We start from the raw sequence: 23,359 nt of genomic DNA on the forward strand, positions 1-23,359 counted from the left end.
GCGGCCCCAGGGTTCAATCCAAGCGTGTCTCCAGCAGGCTCTGAGGCCTTGTACACGCCAGTGACCTTTCTGAAATCCCATTGCTTCTGCTTGTCCCTGTAGAGTTGAGATAGTTGGTGGAGAACCTGCTTTGAAAAGTCTCTGGTTGGAGGTAGATGGGGCTGGAAGGGTTACTATTTTGAGCAACCTCAGGAACCCGATGGACTCCTAACTTCCCCCTACATACAACTTACTACCCAGACTGAATGGCGGCCTATCCTGTGTATTAGAGAAAATAAAATAAAGCGAATATGCTACTTGACAACTTTCTTTCAGTTAATGTTCCCAATAGCCACATGGTTTCAAAATATCATCCCCATTTTAGAGATATGGAAACCTAGGAATGAAATGACCATATACTGGCTACCCAGTGGCAGAGTGGGATTTGAGCACAGCTTTGCATGGGGTCAGGGCACGGGGGGAAAGGGAAAGAGAGAGAAGGAATGCCCTTTATCTCCATTTTTATGCGCACTCAGCAAGGCTCCGATGGATTCTCAGACCCATCACTGTGCCCAGGCCTCCTCTTTCAAAACCACCACCGTCGCAGAGTTCCTGTGACTCTGCGCAGCTGGGCTTCTGCTCTCCTGCTCTGTGCTTCCCTGGCACCTGGACCTTAGGTTTGGGTTAGCTGTTGCCCTAGCTTGACCGGGAGCTCTTTGAGGACAAAGGCCAAGTCTTGCTCATCTTGGCATCCTGTTGAGCCTGGCTCAGTGTTGCAGACAAAGAAGGGGCGCAGTGAGTAGCTGTTGAAAATGAAACACACGGACAGATGAGCACAAGGCTTCCTCCTCCTTTCCTCGCTTCTCCATCCACCCCACAGTCCCTCCTGCCTCAGCATCTCTTGAATCCAGCTCCGGGGTCAGTGTGGGGTCAGCACTGGGCATTCTCTCCAACTCCCACTGCTCTGGCCCCGTGGCCCCTGCCCTGCTAGAATCTAGTGAAGCTCTTCAGCCCATGGGCAGTGTCTCTCCTCCAGTCCCTCAAACAGGGGAGGGACCTGTGACTCAGCTCACCGAGGGGCGTTTGGGCACAGGGACCCGAGGCCAGGACAGTTTTGTTGCTTATTGCGTAACTTGCCGGAGATCGCCCAGGAAGCGAATGCTCCCACCAGCCAGCTCTCAGTCCCGCTCCTTTACCTGATTGGGCCGTTTTCATTGGGGCCTCTCCCGTCCCAGGAATGAGAAGCCAAAGCTCAGGGAGGTCCCACAGGCCGAGCACCAGGGACAAGCCCACACCCTGGGTGAGGTTCTTGGAGGAATGCAGAGGGACCAGCGGCCCCTCCCCAAGCTCATGCAAAGCAGCCCTCCTGGCCACAGGCCGCCACGGGGACCCCTGGGACCCTGGCTCCTCACTCAGCCCTCCCTTTGGGTGGGTGCAACTGGGAGCTCATGAGCAGGCAGCCCCAGAGACCTGCTGCCTCAACTGCTTCTCCTCTCAGGGCCTAGGGAACGGCAGAGGACGGGCCAGAGGCGGCAGTGTGCATGAGGAGAACTCTCTGGGCCTCGGCTTTCTCATCTGTAACATGGAAGGCGCACTGCTTGTGCTTCGTAGGGTAGCGGTGGTGATTACAGGAAAGATGCTGTTGGACTTGCTGCCTGATACATAGCAGGCCCTTCAACAATTCCTTTCTTGCCTTCTCATAGTTTCTAATATGAATAGTTTCCAGAAATCAGCTAATGGGCTTACCTTGAGCCCCAAATACCCTGGTCCTGAATAACCTTGTCCTGAAGCCCTCACCGGGTCCTGGTGAGTTAGGCATAGGTCTCTCTCTGAGCTTTTCCTGCCCCACTCGCCTTTCGCTCTCCTGTCTCTGGATACCCTCTTGCCTCCCTAGTTCCCAGGAGTTGATCTGGTACAGGTGCCATCCCACTCCAAGGAGAAAAGGCCACACTCACACCCGATGCACCCCAAGACCAGGCGCCTCATTCCCGACTCGCCACCATTACAGTGATTGGTCGGGCAGTGTGACGGACACCCACAAGCACCAATCAGTGATGAAGCTCTTTCTATCTCTGTCCTGTCAATGTCCGGTGCCTCGCAGTACCGACACCCAAAGCGGAGTGGTCTGCAGAGGATCACCACCTGCCTCAACACACACCGCCAACCGCAGTCCCTGCCCACGACAGTCCCCTCAGCCAGGCCAGAGCAGGTAACTGTCTACTTCCCCTGAGACTGTCAGCTCCACAACATGAGAATCGAGTCTTCCCTGTTTAGCTTCGTGCCTTTTCGTGGGTACACAGCAGGAGACAAAGGCCGAGGACTGAATTAATGAATGAATAACTGATCTCCAGCGTCTGACGACGCACTTGTCGGTTTGGTTTTCTCCGAACTGAAGGAGAACCAGCCTTTGATCAACACACTATCATCCGCAGGAAGATCCTGGTACCGACGGCAGAGGAATGGGCTTTGCCTCCGGGAAGTCGCTGAACTGGCCTGTCATCCACCTACCCACCTCTCAGGCTCCTTGGGGTCATCCCACCATGGCTTAGCCCTTGGATGGAGACACTCCATTCCAGAAGTGGCTCTAAGGCGGGAGGCCTGGACCCGGTAAGACAACATATGTCTAGAGGTCAAGGTGGGCCCTGAAGATTCCCCGTCTTTAAATATGCCAGTTTGGCTCAGTGGATAGAGCGTCGGCCTGTGGACTGAAAGGTCCCAGGTTCGATTCCGGTTGGGGGCATCTACCTTGGTTGCGGGCACATCCCCAGTGGGGGGTGTGCAAGAGGCAGCTGATCGATGTTTCTCTCTCATCGATGTTTCTGACTCTCTATCCCTCTCTCTTCCTCTCTGTAAAAAATCAATAAAATATATTTAAAAAATAATAAAAAATAAATATGCCCCAGCAGGCCCAAGCCAGCCCTTGGCCATGACGGGCCAATAACTTCACTCCCCAAGAAGTGAGTAATATTGTTATTGGCTCCAGCTCCCGGCTCTGGCCTGTCCATTAAGCTACAATATGGATATCTCCCTTCCCGCTCTGTCCTGGGCTCTGCATCAGAGTTCCCACCCACCCAGGCTCTGACTCCATCCAGGGCCCCCAACCCTGAAACCACTTCAAGAATACAGTTCCTCCTCCTAGGGCCCACTGGTGGTGGGTCCCCTGGACGTTGAGAGCTAAGGGAATGAAGGGCAAGCTAAGCCCCTGGGTCCAGAATCCTCCTCCCAGCTGCCCCATCAGTGCCGACAAAGTCGTTCTGGCCCCATCAAAACTGAAAGCCCTGGCCTGGTCCAGGTGGCTCAGTGGTTGAGCGTCAACCTATGAACCAGGAGGTTACAGTTTGATTCCTGGTCAAGGGCACATGCCCAGGTTGCAGGCTTAATCCCCAGTAGGGGGCGTGCAGGAGGCAGCCGATCAATGATTCTTATCACTGATATTTCTACCTCTCCCTTCCTCTCTCTTCCTCTCTGAAATCAATAAAAAAAATTTTTTTTTAAAGTGGAAGCCCTTGAAGACTAAGGAGGCGAATTTGTGTCCGGCTGTGGAGTGAGGCTGGGACACAGGGATGGGCTCAGAAGCGGAAGAATGGGGTCCAACACTTACGAGGGAGGTGCTGAGGCAGAAGCTCTGGGTGCTCACGCTCTCGGTGCAAAGCTCTCATGTTGAAGTCAACGTCCCTCTTTTCCTCCAAGGAACAGTTAAAATTCTTGCTTTGTTGGCAAGGAGGCGTAGGCATTTGCCAAACCTGGTTCTGCTCCCATTACCCGTCCGGGGGCGGGGGGGGGGGGTAGCATGCCCTTCCACGGTATCAGTACTCTGGGGAGTGGTGTTATTTACACCAGGCATGAAAGTGTTGATCTGATGCTTGCCTAGGAGGTGCTGGCCGAGGTGAGGAGGGGGAGGAGAAGCAGGGCTCCCAGGGCTGTGTTGAGGTTAAGAGGGGTAAGAGCCCAGTTATTTTTTTCTTTTTCTTTTTCTTTTTCAAGGGCATGCCTTGAATGTGAGGAGCCACTTAACCTTCTCTCCCCAACCCACAGTGCTAGGTACATGGCAAACATGAAGGAAAAAAAAAAAAATGCCAGCTTAAATATGCAGGAGGGTCAAGACCCTTGGTTGGTGGACAAGAAAAGACGGAGGTGAGGAGGCCCCAGGTAGACCAGAAAGACTCCAGGAAAACGGGCTTCTCCAGTTTACCCCTAGGAGGAGTGGGGACAGCAAACAGGCCAGGCAACCCCCAGTCCCAGTCCCAGTGGAGGCCAGGGGAGCCCTACGTGTGGGGGCTGTGAGACCCCTGGCTGGCTTGAGTTTGGGCCTCTCGTAAGCCCCAGCCGTTATTGCTTTCACAGATCTTACTGAACTTGAGAAGGATGGAGGAGGGGCAAGGGGAACGGCATTCTTCCCCATCAAAGCCAAGAAGTCTAAAGTATACTTCTGGTTGTAACCGATCCCGGCCTGTTTGTGATTACGGCCCCTTGCTTGCGTTCTGGCAGGCTCTCCCTGGAACCCTGCAGCGCCGCTGACGGGGAGAGACACTCTCGCTCCCTTGGACGATCTTGTCCTCGTCTGACATGACCAAAAACGTCCATCAGCCTCTCTGCTTTCAGCAGTTTTCCAGGGCAACTCTTCAAAACATTACTTTATTAAAAAAAAAAAAGGGGGGGGGGGGACAAGCCACCCCCAACCCCTACCATGAAATTCCACAACACTAATCATTTTCCTTGCTAACAGCACCATCCTGGACAACACAGCAGCACCGGCCGTCCCATTGGCTGATGCAAATGGAAGGAGAGAGGAAGGCTGGGGATTGGACTGTCTTCCTTTTTTGCCTACACCCCCTCCCTTTTATTACACACACACACACACACACACACACACACGCACACACACACCCCTTTTGCTGCCATAGCCCAGAAGTGGCTTAGCAAAGCTCAAGACTACTTCTCAGCTGCACTTTCTCCGGAAATTTAATCTGCAAAGCATTTGGCCTCACAAAACCCATTCCAAAGGTGTCCAGGAGCCCACGAGCCCTGTGATCATCATTACAAACCCAGGGACATTTGCAGCCAGTGACCCATTTGGCTGCTCGGGAGAGTCGGCTGAAGGCTTGCCAACATGGTCAAATTCCCCTCGCCTGCTCCCTCTGAGCTGAAACCGGCTCTTTCTCAGAGCCCCAGAGGTGAGAGAGGGGGTTTTAGGCGCTCCAGCACTGCAAGGATGAAAGGACTTCTTGCCGAAACCGGTTTGGCTCAGTGGACAGAGTGTCGGTCTGCAGACTGAGGGTCCCAAGTTCGATTCCGGTCAAGGGCATGTACCTTGGTTGTGGGCATATCCCCGGGTGGGGGGTGTGCAAGAGGCAGCTGATCAATGACTCTCTCTCATTGATGTTTCTAACTCTCTATCTCTCTCTCTGTAAAAAAATCAATAAAATATATTTTAAAAAAAGAAAAAAGAAAGGACTGCTTCTTAGCTGGCTAAAAGCATGGTGGTCAGGGGGAGGCGGGTGCTTGGTATCTAGGAAGTGACCAAGGTCACTGTCTTCACTGCTACTCACACCTCAGTCTCACAGGGGAGGAAAGCTGGTGCTCGGAGAGGTAAAGTGGCTTTTCTGAGGTCGCCTGGTGAGTGGGTGGCTGAGCCTCAAACCTAGATGGACCGAGATCCTCCTAAAATCCTGGCATTCCTTCCACAAGGGCCCACTGTCGCTCTGCCCACTGGGATGAGTCCAGTGCCAAGTGGCAATCCCTTGACCCAAGGCTTGAGTAAGAAGTGGGTGGCCAGAACTGGCAGAAAGCCTCCCGGGCACAGGGAGATCACTTGGCCAGGCCCAGGAGAAGCCTGCAGCCAGCACTGCAGGCCCTGGCGCAGGGCAGGAGGCCCCAGCCTAGCGTGGGTGCATCCTGATGGCAGCAGCTCAAAATCCTGTCACGAGAGGCATGAGGAGCGGAGAGGCGGCTGGGGCCTTGAGAAGATGTCCGTGAGAAGCACAGACAATCAATGAGAAAGACAGTGTGTCCAGCAACCCCGGACTGGAGGTCTGGCCAACCTCAGCAGTGGCCTCCCCACCTTCTTGGGGGAAGGGCGGGACGAAAGAGGCTGCAGCCTCAGGTCTGGGAGTAGACAGGCCCACAGCCAGCCAGCGGGATACCCCCACCTTGGCTCTGAGACGCGACGCGGCTAAACGGGGGAGTCTGCTTTCTCATCTGGAGATGACCTTACGGGGGGAAGTCACCGTGTGTGAAAAAGGGATTCTGTCTAAACGATATGCGGGAAGCGCCTCCAAGTCTGGGGCCTGCCTCCAGGCTCCAGCGTCAGCACCGGGCCGAGGGGCCCAGGTTGGGGAGCTGAGGTGTCTGCTCCCCGCCTCCCCTCACCTGGGAGGGGGCAATCGGGGGGAGACTGGGCCTCATTCAGGGGTGAGCTGAAGTTCACCCCACCCCACGCAGGCGGTGAGGCTCTGATGGTGCTGGGAGATGCCGGCGGCGGCCAGCTCTGCAGCCAGCCCGCAGCTGTGCCGGTCCTGCCGTGAAGGGCATGGCCAAGTGACCTCGCCATGGGGCACCGTCCGCCTACCCTGTTTCCCCGAAAATAAGACAGTTTCTTATATTAATTTTTCCCCCCAATGTTGCGCTAGGCCTTATTTTCAGGGGATGTCTTATCTTTCCATGCACTAGGTCTTATTTTCAGAGGATGTCTTATTTTCGGGGAAACACAGTATCAGCGGCTCAGGCAGATGGTCATAGATGTCTCCCTCAGCTTGGCAAGGAAGGATGGGGACAGCTCCCCTTCACCTGACACCTGAGGCCCTTCGAGGCCCTCAGCACGGCCCCTCCGCCTGCTCCCTGCTAGCTGAGCGTCCGTCCTCTCAGGCAGCCCCAGCTGCTCCAGGGTCACACTTGTCCAAGGCCCCCCCACCCCACACACACACCTCTGTGTGTGTCACCCTGGTTCACTCAGCTCGCAGCACCTTCCCCCTTCAGGGCCTTCCCGGTTTAAGGCCCACCTCTTCCAGATGGCTTCCCTGACCACCCAATGCAGCCGCTTGCTTTCCGTCTTGCACATGGTCGTGCACCGTGAAAATGACCGAGTGGCTGCATCTGGGCCTTCATCCTGCAGATGAAGCTGGGATGAAGAGACAGTGCTGGGATGCCCACCTCCAGTGACGGGAAGACAGGGGCAGCTGTTTGTGTCAACTGCTGCCACTCCAGTGCTGGGCACGCCACAGAGCACACAGTAGGGGCTCCGTGTGTGTTGATTGAGTGAGCAAACTGCACCCTATAGAAGCAGTCCCTGAGTGCAGGACCTCACTCAGATAGGGCTGAGATGCTGAGACGTGGCGAATGGAGGGAAAGGAGGCAGCATGGCAGCTCCTCCTTGGGCCTGTGGGGTTGGGAGGGGGCCCGGACTAGGTCTATTTATTTGGACAAAGGGGAAGGCATTGTGAGCTGGGGACCTGACCAGCACAGCCCAGGCTCTGCCCTCACAGCCTCAGCCCTGCCTTCCAGAGCTCTGGTGAGCAAATCTCTGGGGAAAGCACATGTGCCCCTTACCCGTCCACCTATCAGGTCCGGCCCGGGGCCCACAGACCTGGCTGAGCCAAATGCTGGATCATTCATGCAACTCTTCTGCAGGAAACCGAGTCAGCACGATCCCCTCCCCTTTCCCATCCCCTCTCTCCCGCCCTCCGCCTTTCTCCTACCTCAGCCAGGGCTTCGGCACGACTGACCTCTACCCCCCACTCTCTGTGGCCTGGGGAACCCACACAGCAGAACACTCCTGGGCTTGGCGTTTACTTCCAAAGCCAAGGAAGAGATTTCTAAACACTCAGATTTCCAAACAGGGGTTGCATTGCATGTACTGAACGCCGAGGCCCCACCTCCCAGCTATACAACCTGAAGCCAGTGACTGAACCACGCTGGGCTTCGGTTTCTGCCTCGGGAAGATGGAATGTCAACATCATCTGCCCTTTCTCTTACTAACAAGGTTTATAAACTGCAGTTGCATATCTTGTAAAACAAAATATTCTGATTTGGAAAGACGTCGCCTTGAAAAAAGTCTCCAATCCCTTCCTCTCTGGCATGAGTAGGCACGCCCCAGGTGGCCCTGACCTCTCGGATGACCTGCCAGCAGGAGGCGAAAGGAGACAGGCACGCAGGCTTCAGGCCCCTGGGCTTAGAACATTCCTGAAAACACACGATTCTGGGACGCGGGGGTCCAAGGGTGGGCCGTGGCGGTGCCGATGGGCCAGATAGAGCAGGAGAGAGGGATTTGCAGTTGGAGCACACCAGCCTTGCGGTCCGCTCACTTTATGGCCAGTCCTTGGCAGACGCTCTCCCTGAGCTTGGCTCTCCCTCACCTCCCGTGGTGCCTGGGCCACTTCCCCACAATCCAGTCCAATAAAAGCTTAGGGGAGGCAAACGCATTTTTGCACGAGCCCGAGAGGTGCCTAAGCAGGGAAGTGTAAATGCGGAGGCTGAGGCAATTAAATGAAACAAACAAACAAAAAAAACCAATAATTTCACGCAGCGGCCTTCAAATGTGCACAGAAGTGAACTTGAGGGTTACACGAGCCAGAGGCTCCCCTCCACCTATGGGGATTCGACAGCTCAGCTCCCAGGATGGGGAGCCCCAGGGAACCCTGGCTCCCACCAGGCTGCTCGGGGCAACTGGGTTAACTGGGTCACCCTGACCATTCCCCCGCGGCGAGGCCAGGGAATACAGGTCAGCAGAGGATGAGGTTATGGAATCTGAACAGATGCTGATAGAGGCGAGGGTGATCACCCCGGGTAACCCTGCCTCCACCAGGGCGATTACTGAAAACCCAACGGTTGAGGAGTAACGCATCACGCGGCCGAGGGAAAATCTGGGGACAGAACAAGGGGCAATTTCTCAACCCAAATTCCCTGATGGTGCCAACGCCAGGGTGGAAATCTCTTATGTAAGAGTGGAGGAAACTGTCGAAACCGGTTTGGCTCAGTGGATAGAGCATCGGCCTGTGAACTCAAGGGTCCCAGGTTCGATTCCGGCCAAGAGCATGTACCTTGGTTGCGGGCACATCCCCAGTAGGGGGTGTGCAGGAGGCAGCTGGTTGATGTTTCTCTCTCATCGATGTTTCTAGCTCTCTATCTCTCTCCCTCCCTCTCTGTAAATAAAAAATAAATAAATAAAATAATAATCAATAAAACAAATAAATGTAGAGGAAACCTTGGGCGGGGAGATCTCTTCCCTGCCCTTCAGCCTGTGGTAAGAGCTGTCACTTCTCCTGGGGACAAAGGTCTCCAGTGTTGTCTGCTCCCTGGGCACCTGGGCTAAGGTGTGTCTGGAGCGGGGAGTGAGGTCACCTGCTGGCTATACTGCAGACTCTCACTGGTGTGTGGTGGCTGCCACACCTAGATCCACATGCCTTGGCTCGGCACCACCTGGCTTCGAGTCCTCCAACTGGCCTCTGGTTCTCTCTACCCCCCCAAGCCCCAAGCATTCAGAGAGGCCTCCCTCGCCACACACTCTGCCCTCATCCCTGGCTTATTTGCTGTCAGCGCCCTGTTTATCTCCTGCATTGCATTTCTCAAAATCCACTGCTGTCTTCCTGGTGCACTTGGGAGCCCTAAGAGGGTGGGGCACTGGTCAAAGGTCTCCTGTGGCCCTGGCCTGGCACATACTCAACTACCGTAACATGGATTTAGTGACGGCTGGTCACCTGGAGACTGGCCTTCTGGGGGTCTGAGCAGTGTGTGGTTCAACCGGTCCCCTGGTGCTCAAACCCAGGAGAGGGGCCCTTTGGAGGTGATTGTGAACAGACTCAGGGCAAACTTCTTTGTTCTCCCAAAAGGGAAGGCAGCTGGGCATTGCCCTGGGGCTGAGGCTGGGTGAGTGCTCCAGCACTTCAGCTGAGCTTCCAAAGTCACTGCTGCACCGCAGGTTTTTTTTTATTCAGAAAATGGCCCTGGGGGAGTTTGGGACAGGACAGGTGAGGTCAGAGGGACCAGCCATTCCACTTGCCCAACCTGAGCAGGCGCAGACGAGGCCGAGGGCGTGCCCAGAGTCCTCTGTCCCACCCAGCCGCCTGGCAGCTGGCTCCAAGCATGTGGCTGGCGGCGCTCAGAGCTGACAAGCCCTTGGACACCTCCCTAACAGCAGCCGGTGAAGACCTGGCAACAGGAAAGAGCGATTTCCAGTTCCCATTCCAGGACACACCTTCACCTGCCACCTTCCTCCCGCGGGCAGGAGCACTGGCTTCAAAGTGCCACTATTCTCAGGCCCCATCCTGCGCCCTTGCTTTTCAGGGCCCCAACTTCTGCCTTCTCCATCAGCACACACCTGCTCAAGGCAACCATACACCTAGTCTCAGCCCCAACGAGCCCTGCCTCCACCTAGCACTCCACTCCCCTGGAACTGAATTCCCTCCCCTCTCTGCCTATCTACCCTTCTCTCTCTCCAAGTCCCAGCTCAGCCTCCAGCCAGCCTTTTCCAACTATGCTAGTTCCCACTCCCTATACATACCCGCCCCCAGCACTTCAGAGGACTGGGGTGAACAGAGCCACTGAGGGTGTCACAGGTGGTTTGCATGAAGCTCCCCTAACCCCATAAAGCTCCTGGGTCACCAATGAGAACATGACTTCTGTCTCCAACTCCTTCTCCTGCCTTAGACTGGGCAAGGACAGCTGCCTGAGCAGGGGCTCCAGGAGTGCGATCAGTCCCCAGCGTGCTCTCCTGGCTTCCCTGCCCTGCAGGAAGCTCCATGTTTGCCTTACGCACCTCACAAACCATCATGGCTGAGAGACCCCACTGACACCACTGAGTGTGATTCGTGTCCTGGCTGGTGGGAAACCATGGCCACTTGGGAGACACTGGCCTGCGGTGGGCCCCGTGGTCACAGCCCAGCAGTCTTACCAGAGACTGTCATGTACTGAGCTCCCTGAATGAGCCGGACCCTGCGCGAAGAACCAACTTCCTTTTAAATCAGTATCTACCCACCCTACAGCTGTGGGCTCAATTATCCCCATTTTTACAGGCGAAGAAACTGATGTTTAGAGGACCAAGGTGACTTTCCTAGGGTTACTAGGAAATTCAAAATCAACATTTAAACCAGGCTTACCTAAATTGGAGTCCATTATTTTTAATGGATGTGATCACAGGCTAGCTGTGATCACATCCTCAAAACACTCTCCAGCCTGGGGTAAATAAAGCTGGGTCCAGGGGCCCAGGGTTGGATTGGGATGCCCACTCCCACTACTGGATGTATGTATGCTCCATGGCCCTTTCCCTTCCAGCCAGCTCCGTGAAATGGATGAGAAGTACACACTAAAAACGCTCTTGGACCAGAATGGACTCAGGAATGGCCGATTCAGCTGCGATAGCAGGAACACCCATGTTAAGCTGTGTCCAGGAGAAGTGCCATAGAGTATAAACACTTAAGAGAAATGGTGTCAAAGACCATGGCCTTCTGAGGGCTGAGTAGGACCTCCTGGGGGCCAAGCACCATATCCAAATTGGGGCTGGCTCACTGGAACCAAACCTTAAAAGGCTGTTGTAGAGTTAAGGGTGTTAGTTCACTTATCTGCAATGCAGATTGCAATCAACCTGCCTGTCTAGAAACAGCCTGTCTTATCTTTATTGAGATCTCTCTTCTGGGGTAGCGTGGCATTCTGAATTAGCAAGCAAGTGGTTCCTTAGTAAGCACATAAACTAAGCCAAAAGGTACAGAAGATATGCAGAAGTCCACCTAAAGCAATAGAAAGTGTGCAAAACTACCTCTGCATCACATTACTGTCCACCCCTTCAGTACCCAAAATGGTCACATCAATTACAGTCCGAGTCCCATAAGAGTAGGAACCTTATGGGTGTGTACCCGATCCACACAGGGCCTTGGATAAAGGAGTTATTTGAGAATTGTGAAATGAAGGAATACTACTTCTCCCTTGCAAAAAGCCCATGGAGAACAAGTCATAACAACGTTCAGGAAAAGAAATATCTAAGTCACAGAAGAGATGCATCCTCAACGTTAAAAAGATTCCAACTCACAAAACACGTGGCTGAAGAATGCATTATCTTTGGACAATACAAAATAAGCATTAAAACACACCACTCTAAGAAGAAAGCTTATTCGTTTGTCCTAGTGGTAAAGATATTTTTTTTCATTTTAAAGGCCACATAGTATATGTCCCTACCCCTTTAAACTTCTGAAGAAACAGAAATTAAGTGATTCCAACTTACAGCACACAAACCCAGTATTCAAACTCCGGATTCTTGATTCTCTCCACTACACACACAGTGACAAAACAAGCAAAATAGTTGCAGCCAACATGTTTTGGGGGTACCTTACCCCCTCTATATCTCCTTTCTTTAAAACCTGCCTTCCTATACCCACTACTGAAGAAGTTGGCTAGGAAGTCGTGTTTACACCCTATGGCACTTCTCCTGGACACAGCTGATTGGCCCAGGACTGGATACCTGATCTAAGGTCTGTCAATCCATTGGCTGGCCAGGAACCAATTGGATTCAAACATCAAATTTTGAACTCAGAGAACCAGAATTCATTTGTAAACTGGGGGTGGTGATCAGCACTGAAAAGTCATACAGAGTCAGTTCTGACAAACCAACAGCAGGAGGACAGGCTGCTGTTATGAGTGAATAGGAAGAGAAGGAAGGCTGATCCGTAGTTAAGAGAAGTTCAAAGGTGGGCCTAAATTCTATATGGTACCTGAGAGAGACAGAGACAAGAGTAGCTGCTTTGGCTCATGTTGACTTTCTGATTCCCAGTCCCCGGGGGGCTGGGATGTATTTGGTGAGATTTTCCTGCATCTTTTCAATTATCCTATATAATAAAAGCCTACTATGCAAATTGTCCCCTCGGGTGGTCATTGGACTGGAGACCGGGAATTCAACCACTCGCTATGACAGGCGCTGACCACCAGGGGGTGATGTGGAACATGGTGGGCAGTGGCAACCTGGAGCTGGCTGCTGGCAGTGGGTGGCAGTGGAGGCACTGCTGGCCCTGATGGGTCCCAATGAGTGCAGAACCGTGGTGGGATGGTGGAGCAGGTGAGCAGGAGGTGCCAGGCCAAGGTGGGTATGAGTGGGGCCCAATTTCCCCGCTGATCACCCCACAGATGGCGACTATAGTGACAGCAGTGTGGGGGGAGGGGGCGCACCACCTGGCTCCCAGGCACTGATGGAGTCAGGCAGGGGGCCAGCCCCAATCAATCCGGCCCCAATCAATCACCCACAGGCTAGATGGTGGAGCAGGTGAGGGGGCAGCACCAGGCCAAGGCGGAGTGCGCGGTGGGACTGTGAGGGTTTGGGGCTTTGAGGCTGGGGGCACGAGCTGGGCCCGATCTCCTCAGGCCACCCCGAGAATTCGTGCACTGGGCTCCTAGTCTTCAATAATCTTTTCAATAATGAGCAAGTCTGAGTGGCTATCCGTCCAGGGCTTAGTTTTCTTGCCTGTACAATTTCTCACCTGATGGGCCAGCAAAGCCCAAAATTCCATGCTAGCACAATGCCTTTATCTTTGATCCTATAGCTATGTGCTCTCCCAGGACGTTAAGAACTCCCACTGTTATCACACTGGTGCCAGGGAAAAAGCAAAGACTCAGAGAAGGAAAGCTGAGGCAGGAAAACAATGAGCATCTGTTGACTCATATCCCCACATCCTCCCTTGGCCCCTAGTCCTGAGAAAGAAACAATCTTGGAACGTAGCTTTCGCTCAGCACAGGAATCAGACAACTGGGGCCTTGCCACCACCCCTCTGCCAGAACTCAGGCCAGATTATGCCTGCTGGAAGGTGAAGCCAATGTGGCCTTTGAGGCATAAGAATGTCCTAGAAAGGAAGCGTCTCAGGGACCCCTGTTTATGTCCAGCGGGAAGGGGCTTCCAAAGACGAGAGAACAATGGTGGACGCCTGCCCTGCTGGTTGGCAAAGCTAACAAAGCCGCTGAATCACTCTGCTCGATTTGTCCCCGTTGATCAACGGAGAAAAACAGTCCTTCCCTGGCTGGGCCCCAGGCACGCTGCTTGATTCAAAAATGTCTTTCCTGACGCGGGGCTTGCTCTGGCTCTTTGACTTCTGTCCGCCATAAGAATAGGCTTGATCTCAGGGCTGAGTATACACCCTCCTCCTCTAATCCTCTTGGCTATTGCTTATCCCCAAGTTCAAAGAAACAACTAACAACATGAATTTCCACTCCCTATGGGCACCACGCTGGAAGGAGGGACACAGGGGCATCCTTCCGCAATGACATTCCAGGATCCTGGTGGTCCTCTCATCCAGCCCTTGTCTTTCCCTGACCAGCAGCATCAGCAACTCAGGGAGGAGCCTACCCAGGATCGGCCCACTCTCACCCTCCGCCCACATCCTCTGTCGAGGGGAGAGATCTCAGCTATTGAACTCTAGGGAAATGGACAACCGTGCAGCCCGTTACTTTAGCCATGAAATAAATGGTCAAAGTATCTTCTACTTCATGGGTTCTTTCCATGTTGCAGTAAAATGATACATGCAAAGTGCATGGCCCAAAACCTGTTTTTTACTGTTTACTAACTCTCGATTATCTTCCAGGCACATCTCTCTTTAGGCCAATAAGATGACAGAGCACTGGCACAACCACACCTCCAAAATGCTTGGCAGCTAATATCCCAGGCAGAGGGCTCTGATGAGCAGGTAAACAGAGGTGGCTGGATCCGTCTATGGACATTCTAGTCAAGGGACTTCCAGCCCAGCCAGAAGGGGGCACAGGCAGAGTCCTGGCTCCCAGTGGCAAGGCCAGGCCCTGGGGAGCGAGACTGGTGCTAACTGGGACTGCTGCCCCAGCAATTCAAGTGGAAATGCCTCAACACACCCACCGGGTCCCAAGGTCAAAGGCGTCACAATGGGGTCTTTGTTCCCGAGTTCAAAAGCCTTACTCACCCCTCCTTCCAAAACCAGCCTGCAGGATGCACAACACACCTCCTCTCTCCCATCATCAGCCGCTCAGCTCCCTTGATCTGGGAAACCACCCACCAGAGGGTCAGTAGCTTGGCCCTCTTCCTTTCTCCCCTTCACCCACTCAGCTTCTCTGGTGAAGCTGGTCTACAGTCCAGGCTGCCTGGCTTTCTTCCCCCCCCCCCCCCCATCCTCACCCAAGGATATGCTTTCACTGATTTTTAGGAAGAGAAAGGAAGGCGGGGTGGGGTGGGGTGGGGGGATGACATGGATTGGTTGCCTCCCGTATGCGTCCTGACGGAGAATCAAACCCACAACCTAGACATGTGCCCTGACAGGAAATGGAACCCACAACCTCTTGGTGTATGGGATGATGCTCCAACCAACTGAGCCATCCTGCCAGGGCCAGGCCTCCTGGTTTTATGGCAACAGAGAGTGTGGGTTTACATGGTAAACACAGCACGGCAAGGCCCCTGTGTAAACATCGGCTGCTGAGCAGCTGTCTCCGCCAAGGAAAAGGCACAGAGGAGTGGAAAAGCCGCATTTCGGAGGGCTCTCCCACCTGACACCCAGGGCCCATGGGAGGCTCCCAGCCACGGAGTTCAGACATGGGAGAGGGCTCAGGAAGCTCATCTCCTCTAGGCCATGGCCCCATGCAGTCACCAGATTATGTCCAATGTACAGAAGAGACAACTGAGGCCCAGAGGGATTAAGGGACTTGAAGCTACCCAGCCAGGAGTCAGTGGTGGGCTTCCAGGGACAGCAGCTCCCTCAGAGGGTCTGTGTGCCAGACTCGGCTGCTCTAGGGAGTCAGGCGGCCTGAGCCCCCTCACACAGCCATCTGCACCCCTGAGAAGAGGAGGTGCCTCTAGGCCTTCCCAGGTCTAACACAGAACCCCCACTTGGTCAAGGCCCTTCCTTCTCCTCTCCTAGGCAGGACTCCCTGGAGTTCCGGGGTCCCAGATGGGATGGGAAGGCAGAGGACACCATCCCTGAGAACCAGGGAGTCCTGGGCAGCAGCTGGTACCCACTCCTCCTGCTGCTCCAAGGCAGCGGGGTGGCAGAAGGGTCCCTAAGCCAGAACTCGACGTCTGAGCAGACCTGACCTTATACGGAGAAATGGGCCTGCCTTTCTCTGGAGTAGCAAGCTCCAAAACAAACATCTCTCCCCCCAGCTGTTGTCTCTAGTTCCACCAGCAGAGATCCCCTGCGTGGGGTGCAGAGGGTTCCCAGGGCCAAGGCAGCTTCCTGGAGGTAGGACTGGCACCAGAACAAAGGCTGAAGGCAACGCTGGGCAGGAGGACCCCTGTGCGCCCATGGGGTGAGGCCCCCGGCCTTACACTCAGGATGTGGCTCTGCCGAGGGGGCCATGGCTGCCATCTGCCTTGGAGGTGACTCCAGGCACAAAGGCAGAGCCTGAGGTCTCTGACAGGGAAACAGGCATCGAAAACCCCAAACCCGGGAGGGTCATGGGTCAGGCCTACGCTGGCATCACAGCCTAAGCTCACCTCCCCCAGGAGGTCTGCTGGGATTTCCTTAGCATCTCCACAGCGACTTGCTGCCCACCAGCATAGAAACCAGGGGCCCAGGCACACGCCTGTTCTGTTCTGCTTTTGACCTCAGATGACTCACTTCCCCTCAGATTTCCTGGGTGTCAGTTCATCTGTAGCATGGGCACAGTCATCCTTTGGCCTGCCTTCCCTTCAGAGCTCAGAATAGCGGGAGGGAAATGAGCAGGACAGGAAAAGGAGAACAGGCCCCGCCCCTCTGGGAGAAGCCTCCAAACACAGCCCGGAGGTGCACGGGCCTCCCCTCACAGCAAACCGAAAGCAAAACACAGCCCAGGAACCAATTCCAGTCCCGCAGGCCCCGGGCAAGCAGCTGCTCAGTGTCCCGGGCCAGAGTTGCCCCTGGTCCTGCAGGGACTGCACTCAGACTGGACTCCTCTCTCCACCTACAGAGGCTCCTGTGGCACTTGGTCCACTCGGAGAGCACCCTGGAACCAGCAGCGCCCCCCCCAACCCCCGACAGCCCACGTCAAGACAAAGCCTCAGCTCCCAGGGACAGGGCGGCTGCTGCAGGACCCTCCTGGGCCTTCCCCCTCGTCTGGGCCTTCTTCCCAGGTCCTGGCAGCCTTCAGCTCGGCAGGGGGCAGTCAGCTCACTGCCCAGACACCAGCCAACTCCCACCCCCCCACCGCACCCCCCAGGCCTGGCCTATCCTCAGACAACACACCAGGGGCTCAGGACCCTGGACTCACAGTGACATCATGGCCTGCCTTCCCCCACCCCTGCCTGGACCCTGGGGACGCTGCTGGAGGGTGCCCCTGAGCGGGGCGCTCCCTCCCCAGGGCCCTCCGAGGACACGGGGACCTGAGACGTGGGGCGGAGAGCCGTACCCACGCTGCCACGCCGGCCTTGCATTAGCACAGCCGGTTAATCACCCCGAGCGCTGGACACATTCCTCCACCACCAGGCAAACTGCTGGCCTGCGGCCCAAACCAACAGGGGAAACTTCAGCCTCTCCAGCCCGCTCCCCGCCAGATGGAAATAACGTATAGCTGCGGCGGTGGGGGAGGAGGAAGGGAACAAAACCAGCCGTCCGGTGCGTCCGAGGAGCCGCTGCCCACCCTCCCCCTCCAGTGACCGGCTGGCCGGCCGGGACACTCACCGCTCTCGTTCTTCTCGATGACATCCACCACCTCCCCGGCCTGGAGGCTCAGCTCCGAGTTCTCCTGCTTCTTATAGTTGGACACCACCACGTACTGTTCCAGGATCATGGGCTCGGCGCTGGTGTCGGCACCTGGCGAGGGCAGAAAGCACGCGGTGAGCCAGCGGCCAGCCATGGCCCCGCGGCCGGGGCGCCCCCTGTCCATCGGCCTCGGGGGAGGCTGCTCTGTCGCCAGCGCCGCTCCGGGGGGCTGCCCGCAGCCAGGGTTCGCGGCTCGCTGGGCCCCAAGGACAGGCCATATAGCAAGGCCCCGCACCGGCCCGCTGCACCGCGGGGGCCGGGGGACATGGGAGCCGGGGACGGAGGGAGGGAGGGGGCTGGAGAGGGACCGACAGAGACAGAGACAGAGATGAAGACGGAGACGGAGGCCAAGGCAACTCAGAGGGAAAGCCTGCTGCCGGATGAGTGGGTCACAGCCCGGCACGCGGGGGGCAGGGGAGAGGCCTGGGGCGGACGTGGGCTCTCCAGACCCCTCGGCAACAGGGGTGTGCGGGGAGGGCGGCGGGTGGGCGGCCCATGAGGGCTGAAGCCGGAGCGGAGGGGAGAGAGAGAGAGAGAGAGAGGGAGAGAGAGAGAGAGAAAGGCAAGGCGAGGAGGAGGGCTCCTGCCTCTCCCCCGGCCCCTGTAAACCCAGAGAAAGAGAGAGAAAGAGAGAGAGAGAAGAGAGCGAGGAGTCAGCAGTCCTCCCCTCCGGAGGGAGAGGGAGAGAGCGGGAGAGACTGGTCTCCACAGCCCGGGCCCAGGCGAGAAGTCAAGAGGGTTTGAGGCCGCCAATCACTGGGGTTTACTTGCAACCCTTAAATAGAAACACATGAGACCCATCGAATGAGGAGCCGGGGGTGGAGGCAGGGGAGGGGGAGGAGGGCCGAGACTGTTTACTTGAAACCCAAGAAGAAAGCCAGCGGCAGGCCAGCCCAGCCCGCGCCCCCCCTCCCCAATTTTTCCTTACGTTCGGCTCCACGCCTACCCCTTGGGCTCACCGGGGCGCTGCCACCAAGCCCAGGGCCCAGCACGCACGCACCAGCCTCGGGCCCGCTCTCCCAGGCCTGCTTTCAGAGGGGGCACTGGTCTGGCCAGGCCGCTGCCCACCGGCCACATGGGGACTGACTCAGTCTCCCTCGGCCTCTAAGCGCTGGGGGGTGTGGTCCAGCTCCCACAAACCTCCAGCTGCCCTCTCCTGGCAGCTCCATGGAGCTGGAGGGGGTCAGAGGTGGGGGTGCTTAGCAGGAGGGCAGGCTCCCGAGCCGCAAACAGCCTCTCTGTCCTCCTCAGCCACTTAAGCAAACGTTCATTAAGCAAACACGGAACCAGGAGGTGGGTGTGCTGCTGCCAACGCTCTGTGCTTCACTATTACCACCACCATCACTCAAAACGCCTAAGACAGCGGTCGGCAAACTGTGGCTCTCGAGCTGCGGTTTGCCGCTCCTGTTGACGAATGAGTTCGCCGACCACTGACCTAAGACATCAGGTGCCCCAAGGAGCTCAAAGGATCCACAAACCAGAGACCTACGGGGCACCTCCCGACCCCTAGCACCTGAAGCTACGTGGCCACCGCTCGGTACGGACGCCGGCCGCCTGGGGGGCTGCGGCTTCACACCGCCCCCTGCCAGGCTTCCCAGGCCCCCGTGGTGCTCCAGCCTGCAGCCTCGCTCCCTCTGTGCTCGAGTCCAACTTGCCAACGTTCTGTGCCAGGCATGTACGCCGTCCCAAGTCATCCTAACCACCACCTCCTCACCTTCCCACTTCACAAAAGACAACTCAGAGGCCCAGAGAAGCCGCGAGGCGCGTCCCCACTCACACAGCTGCTAGACAGAGCACCAAACTCACTGCTTTAGGTTCAAGCCCATTTCTCTCTCCATCACCGAACTGCCTGGTTCCTGTTTCCAGGCATCTCATTCTCCTGCACAAAGGTCCTTGGCCTGGCCTCACCAAACCACCCAGGGAGCTTGTAAGGAATACAGATGCCTGGGTCCCAACTCCAGAGGCCCAGATTTCATTGGTCTGGGGTATATATTTCAGACACCCCATCTTCCCCTGGTTCTCCTGTGCAGTCAGGAGTGAGGAGCCCTGCTTAGATCCTTGGGTCGTTTGTGGCCAAGATTCTACCCAACCTAGGGCAACAAAAGGGAAAGAAACCCACTGCCCCTGACAGTTTTCTCTCAGAATCCTGCAACTCCAGCTCAGCCCTATGGAGACCCAGAAGGCAACCCCTCCAAAGCCAGGATTGTATTTCAGGCAGAAATGCAACCAACAGCGAGGCAGCTGGGCCGGCCTGGCTCTGCTCTCAGACAGCCAGCAGGACAGAGGCAGTGCTGGCCACAGTGCTGACAGAGACCACCTCCCACCGGGCCCCGGGGGACCACAGTGCTTCTGTGGCTAAGAGCATCCATCGCAAACTCAAGATACACACACAAGAGGGGCTCCCCAGCAGCAGGTGAGCGAGCTTCCAAATCCCGAGAGCACCCGGGCCACACCCAGGATTAACCATGAGCCTCGTTAGTGCTCACACGTGGGCAGCACTGCGCCAAGTGCCAACCGCACGCATCCTCTCGCCGTCTGGTTTGATCCCCATAACAACCCTACGTGGCAGGTCTGGTTGCAGCCCCATTTCACACACAGGCAGACTGAGGCTCAGGGGAGTAAGCACTGTCCCTGAGGCCACATGGCTGGGACTGAACCCAAGCCCACCTAACACCGGGTGCTTGTGTTCTGAACGTGGGCGCCGTGCCTGGCCTCCTGAGAGACCCTGGCCCCTGGTTTCCAAGGAAAGGCCGGCCTCATCCTGTCCCGGACACCTGGCACACAGTCGGTGCTTAATAAAGACAATGATTCTTGCTGCATCTATGGAGCAGACCGCAGTGTCCACTTAGGTCGCTGGCACTCAGTAAAGCACTTGTGAAATGAATGAAATGAATGGACAGGCAAGACAGATGGACCAAGTGACTTACTGGTTTGTTTTGAGCCAAGACAGATACACCGGGCAGGGCCTCGCTTCTGACATTTGGGAAAACTAGACAACGAAACTGTGGAGGGGAGGAAAGGCACAGAGGAGCAAGGGGTTGGAAGCTGCCAGGGAGGACAAGCAGGGGTGCTGGGGAATGGAGAGACATCAGCTCATTTTCATTGGAGCCAAGGAAACCTGAGACAAGATTTCGGAGAGGGGAAAAACCTACATACCCCTTCCTTCCCCCAGTCCCTTGGAACCCTGGCCGGGGTTCCTGAAGACGGGCACTCTGGGGTGCAGGTAGGAAGGGTAAGGGAATGTTCTCCAGACATTCCAGAGCACACAAGACAGGCGGTGGCACTTCTCGAAGGCTACAGATGGACAGATAGACACACAGACACTCAGTGCTCCTGGCTACCCTCCCCTCTCTCCCCGCCCCCAGCGCATGCTGGCTCCAGCGTGCTCGCTCTGGCATCTGACTCTCAGGGTGTTGGCTGCCCAGGGATGCCCGGGTGGGCGTGAGCTGGGAGCAGGTATCCAGATGAGAAACTACTCGGCAGGCGGGCGGGCGGGTGGGTGATGTCATCTCGCAGAGGCTGGATCTCCTCCCAACACAGGCCTGGAAAGTGAGGGGCTGGAGGGGCTGGCCCCAGAAAGGAGGAGAGGGAGGCAGTGGAGGGAGACTCCTGTCTTCAGATGCAAAGGGTTTGGCAGAGACTGGGAGAAGGGGTGGGCCCTTCTGGGGAGGGGAGCCCCTCCCGGGTTGGAAGGGGGCTTTGTCAGAGTCCCATCCAGGGATGGGCCCTGTGCCCTCCCCAGAGCCCTGCCCTGCCTCACACCTGCCCTCCTCTGGCTGCCACCTGGAGGGACTGCGGGCTCCTGCCCGGGCTTGGCTGCCAAGGTAAACTTCTTAACAAGGCTTTTGCCAAGTCAACCCTCTGCTCCAGCGGGTCCCCGTGGCTTATAGGAGAAAGGCCAAACTTGAGCTTGGCCTTTAGTTTAGTCTTTCTTGACAACGTGAGCTCCCCAAGTTCCCTGACACACACCGCCCTGTTCCAGGCAACATGCACCGTTCCACACACGTGCCTGGGGCATCGCTCTGTGCCGGCCACCCTGTTCTACGCAGGTTCTTCCTCCAGGGCCTTTGCAGTAGCTGCGCCCCCACCTCCCGCCCCTCACCCCCGCATGGAATGCCCTTCTCTCAACCAACCCCAATGCTCCCCGACCATCTGCCTCCGGGAGTCGCCGGATCGCTCTCGCCGTCGTGCTTGTGCCTGTCCTGCACTGAATGTTTCGTGTGACCCTGCGGCCCAACCAGACCTCGTGCTTTAGACAAAAGTCTCTCTGCTGAGGGTAGATGCCCCAGGACGGGTGCCATACCACGTGGCACTGGACACAACAGTTACCTGAGGTTTATGACACAAAAGCATACGACTGGAGTCTCAGGGTCTGAGGCCCAGTCCTGCATTGCCCCCACTAGCTCTGTGACCCTGGGGAGGACGCTTAACCTCTCTGGGCTTTAGCTTCCTCATCGGTAAACAGGAACCGGAACAGACCTGTCTCGTGGGGCTGCTCCGAGCACAGGATAAGGTGACAGGGTTAATGCTCTATGCAAACTAAACTGTGTGGATAAAGCCAACAGAAGTGGGAAGTTCGGGGAGGAGGGGGTTAGTGTCCTCTGCAGCCTCAGGACCAGCAGGCAGCTCAGGGCAAGGGCCACAGGGCCAGGAGAAGGGTGGCCAAGGCTGTGTCCCTGCAACGCGACCCCCTCAGACTGGCCTCCTGGCAGGCGGCAGGCCCTGCAGAGCCCGATCGGAGGGGATACCAGGTGAAGCAACCCCAAAGACCTTACCTCCCACTGAGTTTTCTGACTCATCAAACACCCCAACATTCCAGATGGGGAAACCAAGGCCCACAGAGACCTGGTGACTCACGCCAAGACTCTGACCCCGGACTCCAGTCTGGCTGGTCTCACCACCCCAACCCCCAGCCCACCACAGCCTCTCTCTCTCCCAACAGCTGAGCTCATCCTAAGGAGCCAAGCCTTGTGGTGGCCCCCTGCCCCAGGCTCCCCAACCTCTCCAAGGCCCCCCCAAACCCTGGACATCCCACCAAGGTCCCTCTCGTCCCTCCCCTCACCACTGGTTCCTCCCAGCTGGACTCGGCCAGGCCGGCTTCTCCACAGGCCCTGGGGCGGCCAGGCTATACGTTTGGTGAATAAAATGTATTGTTGTGGGCCAAGTGGGCTCGGGCTCGCTGGCTCGCGGAGAGGGGAAAAAGGGACAGGAGCCCAGTGATTAGCTCAGGCCCAGGCCCGCGTCATAGGCAACGCCAGGAGGATGACTGCAAGGGGCTTGGGACAGACAAGGGGTCCTCCTGACTGCTGCCTTCTTCTGGGGCCCAGCTCACAGATGTCCACCTCCTGTTCCCGGCCCACAGCTGTGGTGGGAGGGGCTGAGCCTGGGGCGCTGACCCCTGGGGCTGGCCCAGCTCCCTCTGACCTCTGACCCGCTCGCTGCCTGTTCCACAATCTCCAAGCCTGAACCTCTGCTCTCAGGTTTGGGCTGAGAAAGCGGGGGTGGGGGTTGGGGGGTGCAGGGGACCCTCACCCTCTGCCTGCCACTATCCAGTAAGATCCAAGACTAAAGGCAAGCCGGGAACCCTGGCCCAGCTCCGCCTGGACAGACACAGGGCACAGTTCTAAGTGTCCGAGGGCCATCCTGGGCCAGGCAGCCCGAAGTGTGGAAAGCCTCCGGAGGCTCTGCACCCCTAGGGCCAGGGGCTATGACCTCCC

General features: G+C 56.6%; 1 protein-coding gene across 4 annotated transcripts in view; it reads right to left on the bottom strand.

Moving 5' to 3' along the window:
- SH3PXD2A (SH3 and PX domains 2A) overlaps window positions 1–23,359 on the bottom strand; it is a 216,100-nt gene that overhangs the window by 37,319 nt on the left and 155,422 nt on the right. For all 4 annotated transcript variants that reach the window (XM_036438926.2, XM_036438924.2, XM_045582058.1 and 1 more), the window contains one exon: window positions 17,562–17,693. In XM_036438926.2, the coding sequence (XP_036294819.1) occupies window positions 17,562–17,693 (132 nt within the window). The remainder of the gene's footprint in view (window positions 1–17,561; window positions 17,694–23,359) is intronic.

The sequence above is a fragment of the Pipistrellus kuhlii genome, unplaced genomic scaffold (genome assembly GCF_014108245.1).
Source record: "Pipistrellus kuhlii isolate mPipKuh1 unplaced genomic scaffold, mPipKuh1.p scaffold_m20_p_15, whole genome shotgun sequence".
Taxonomy (NCBI): domain Eukaryota; kingdom Metazoa; phylum Chordata; class Mammalia; order Chiroptera; family Vespertilionidae; genus Pipistrellus; species Pipistrellus kuhlii.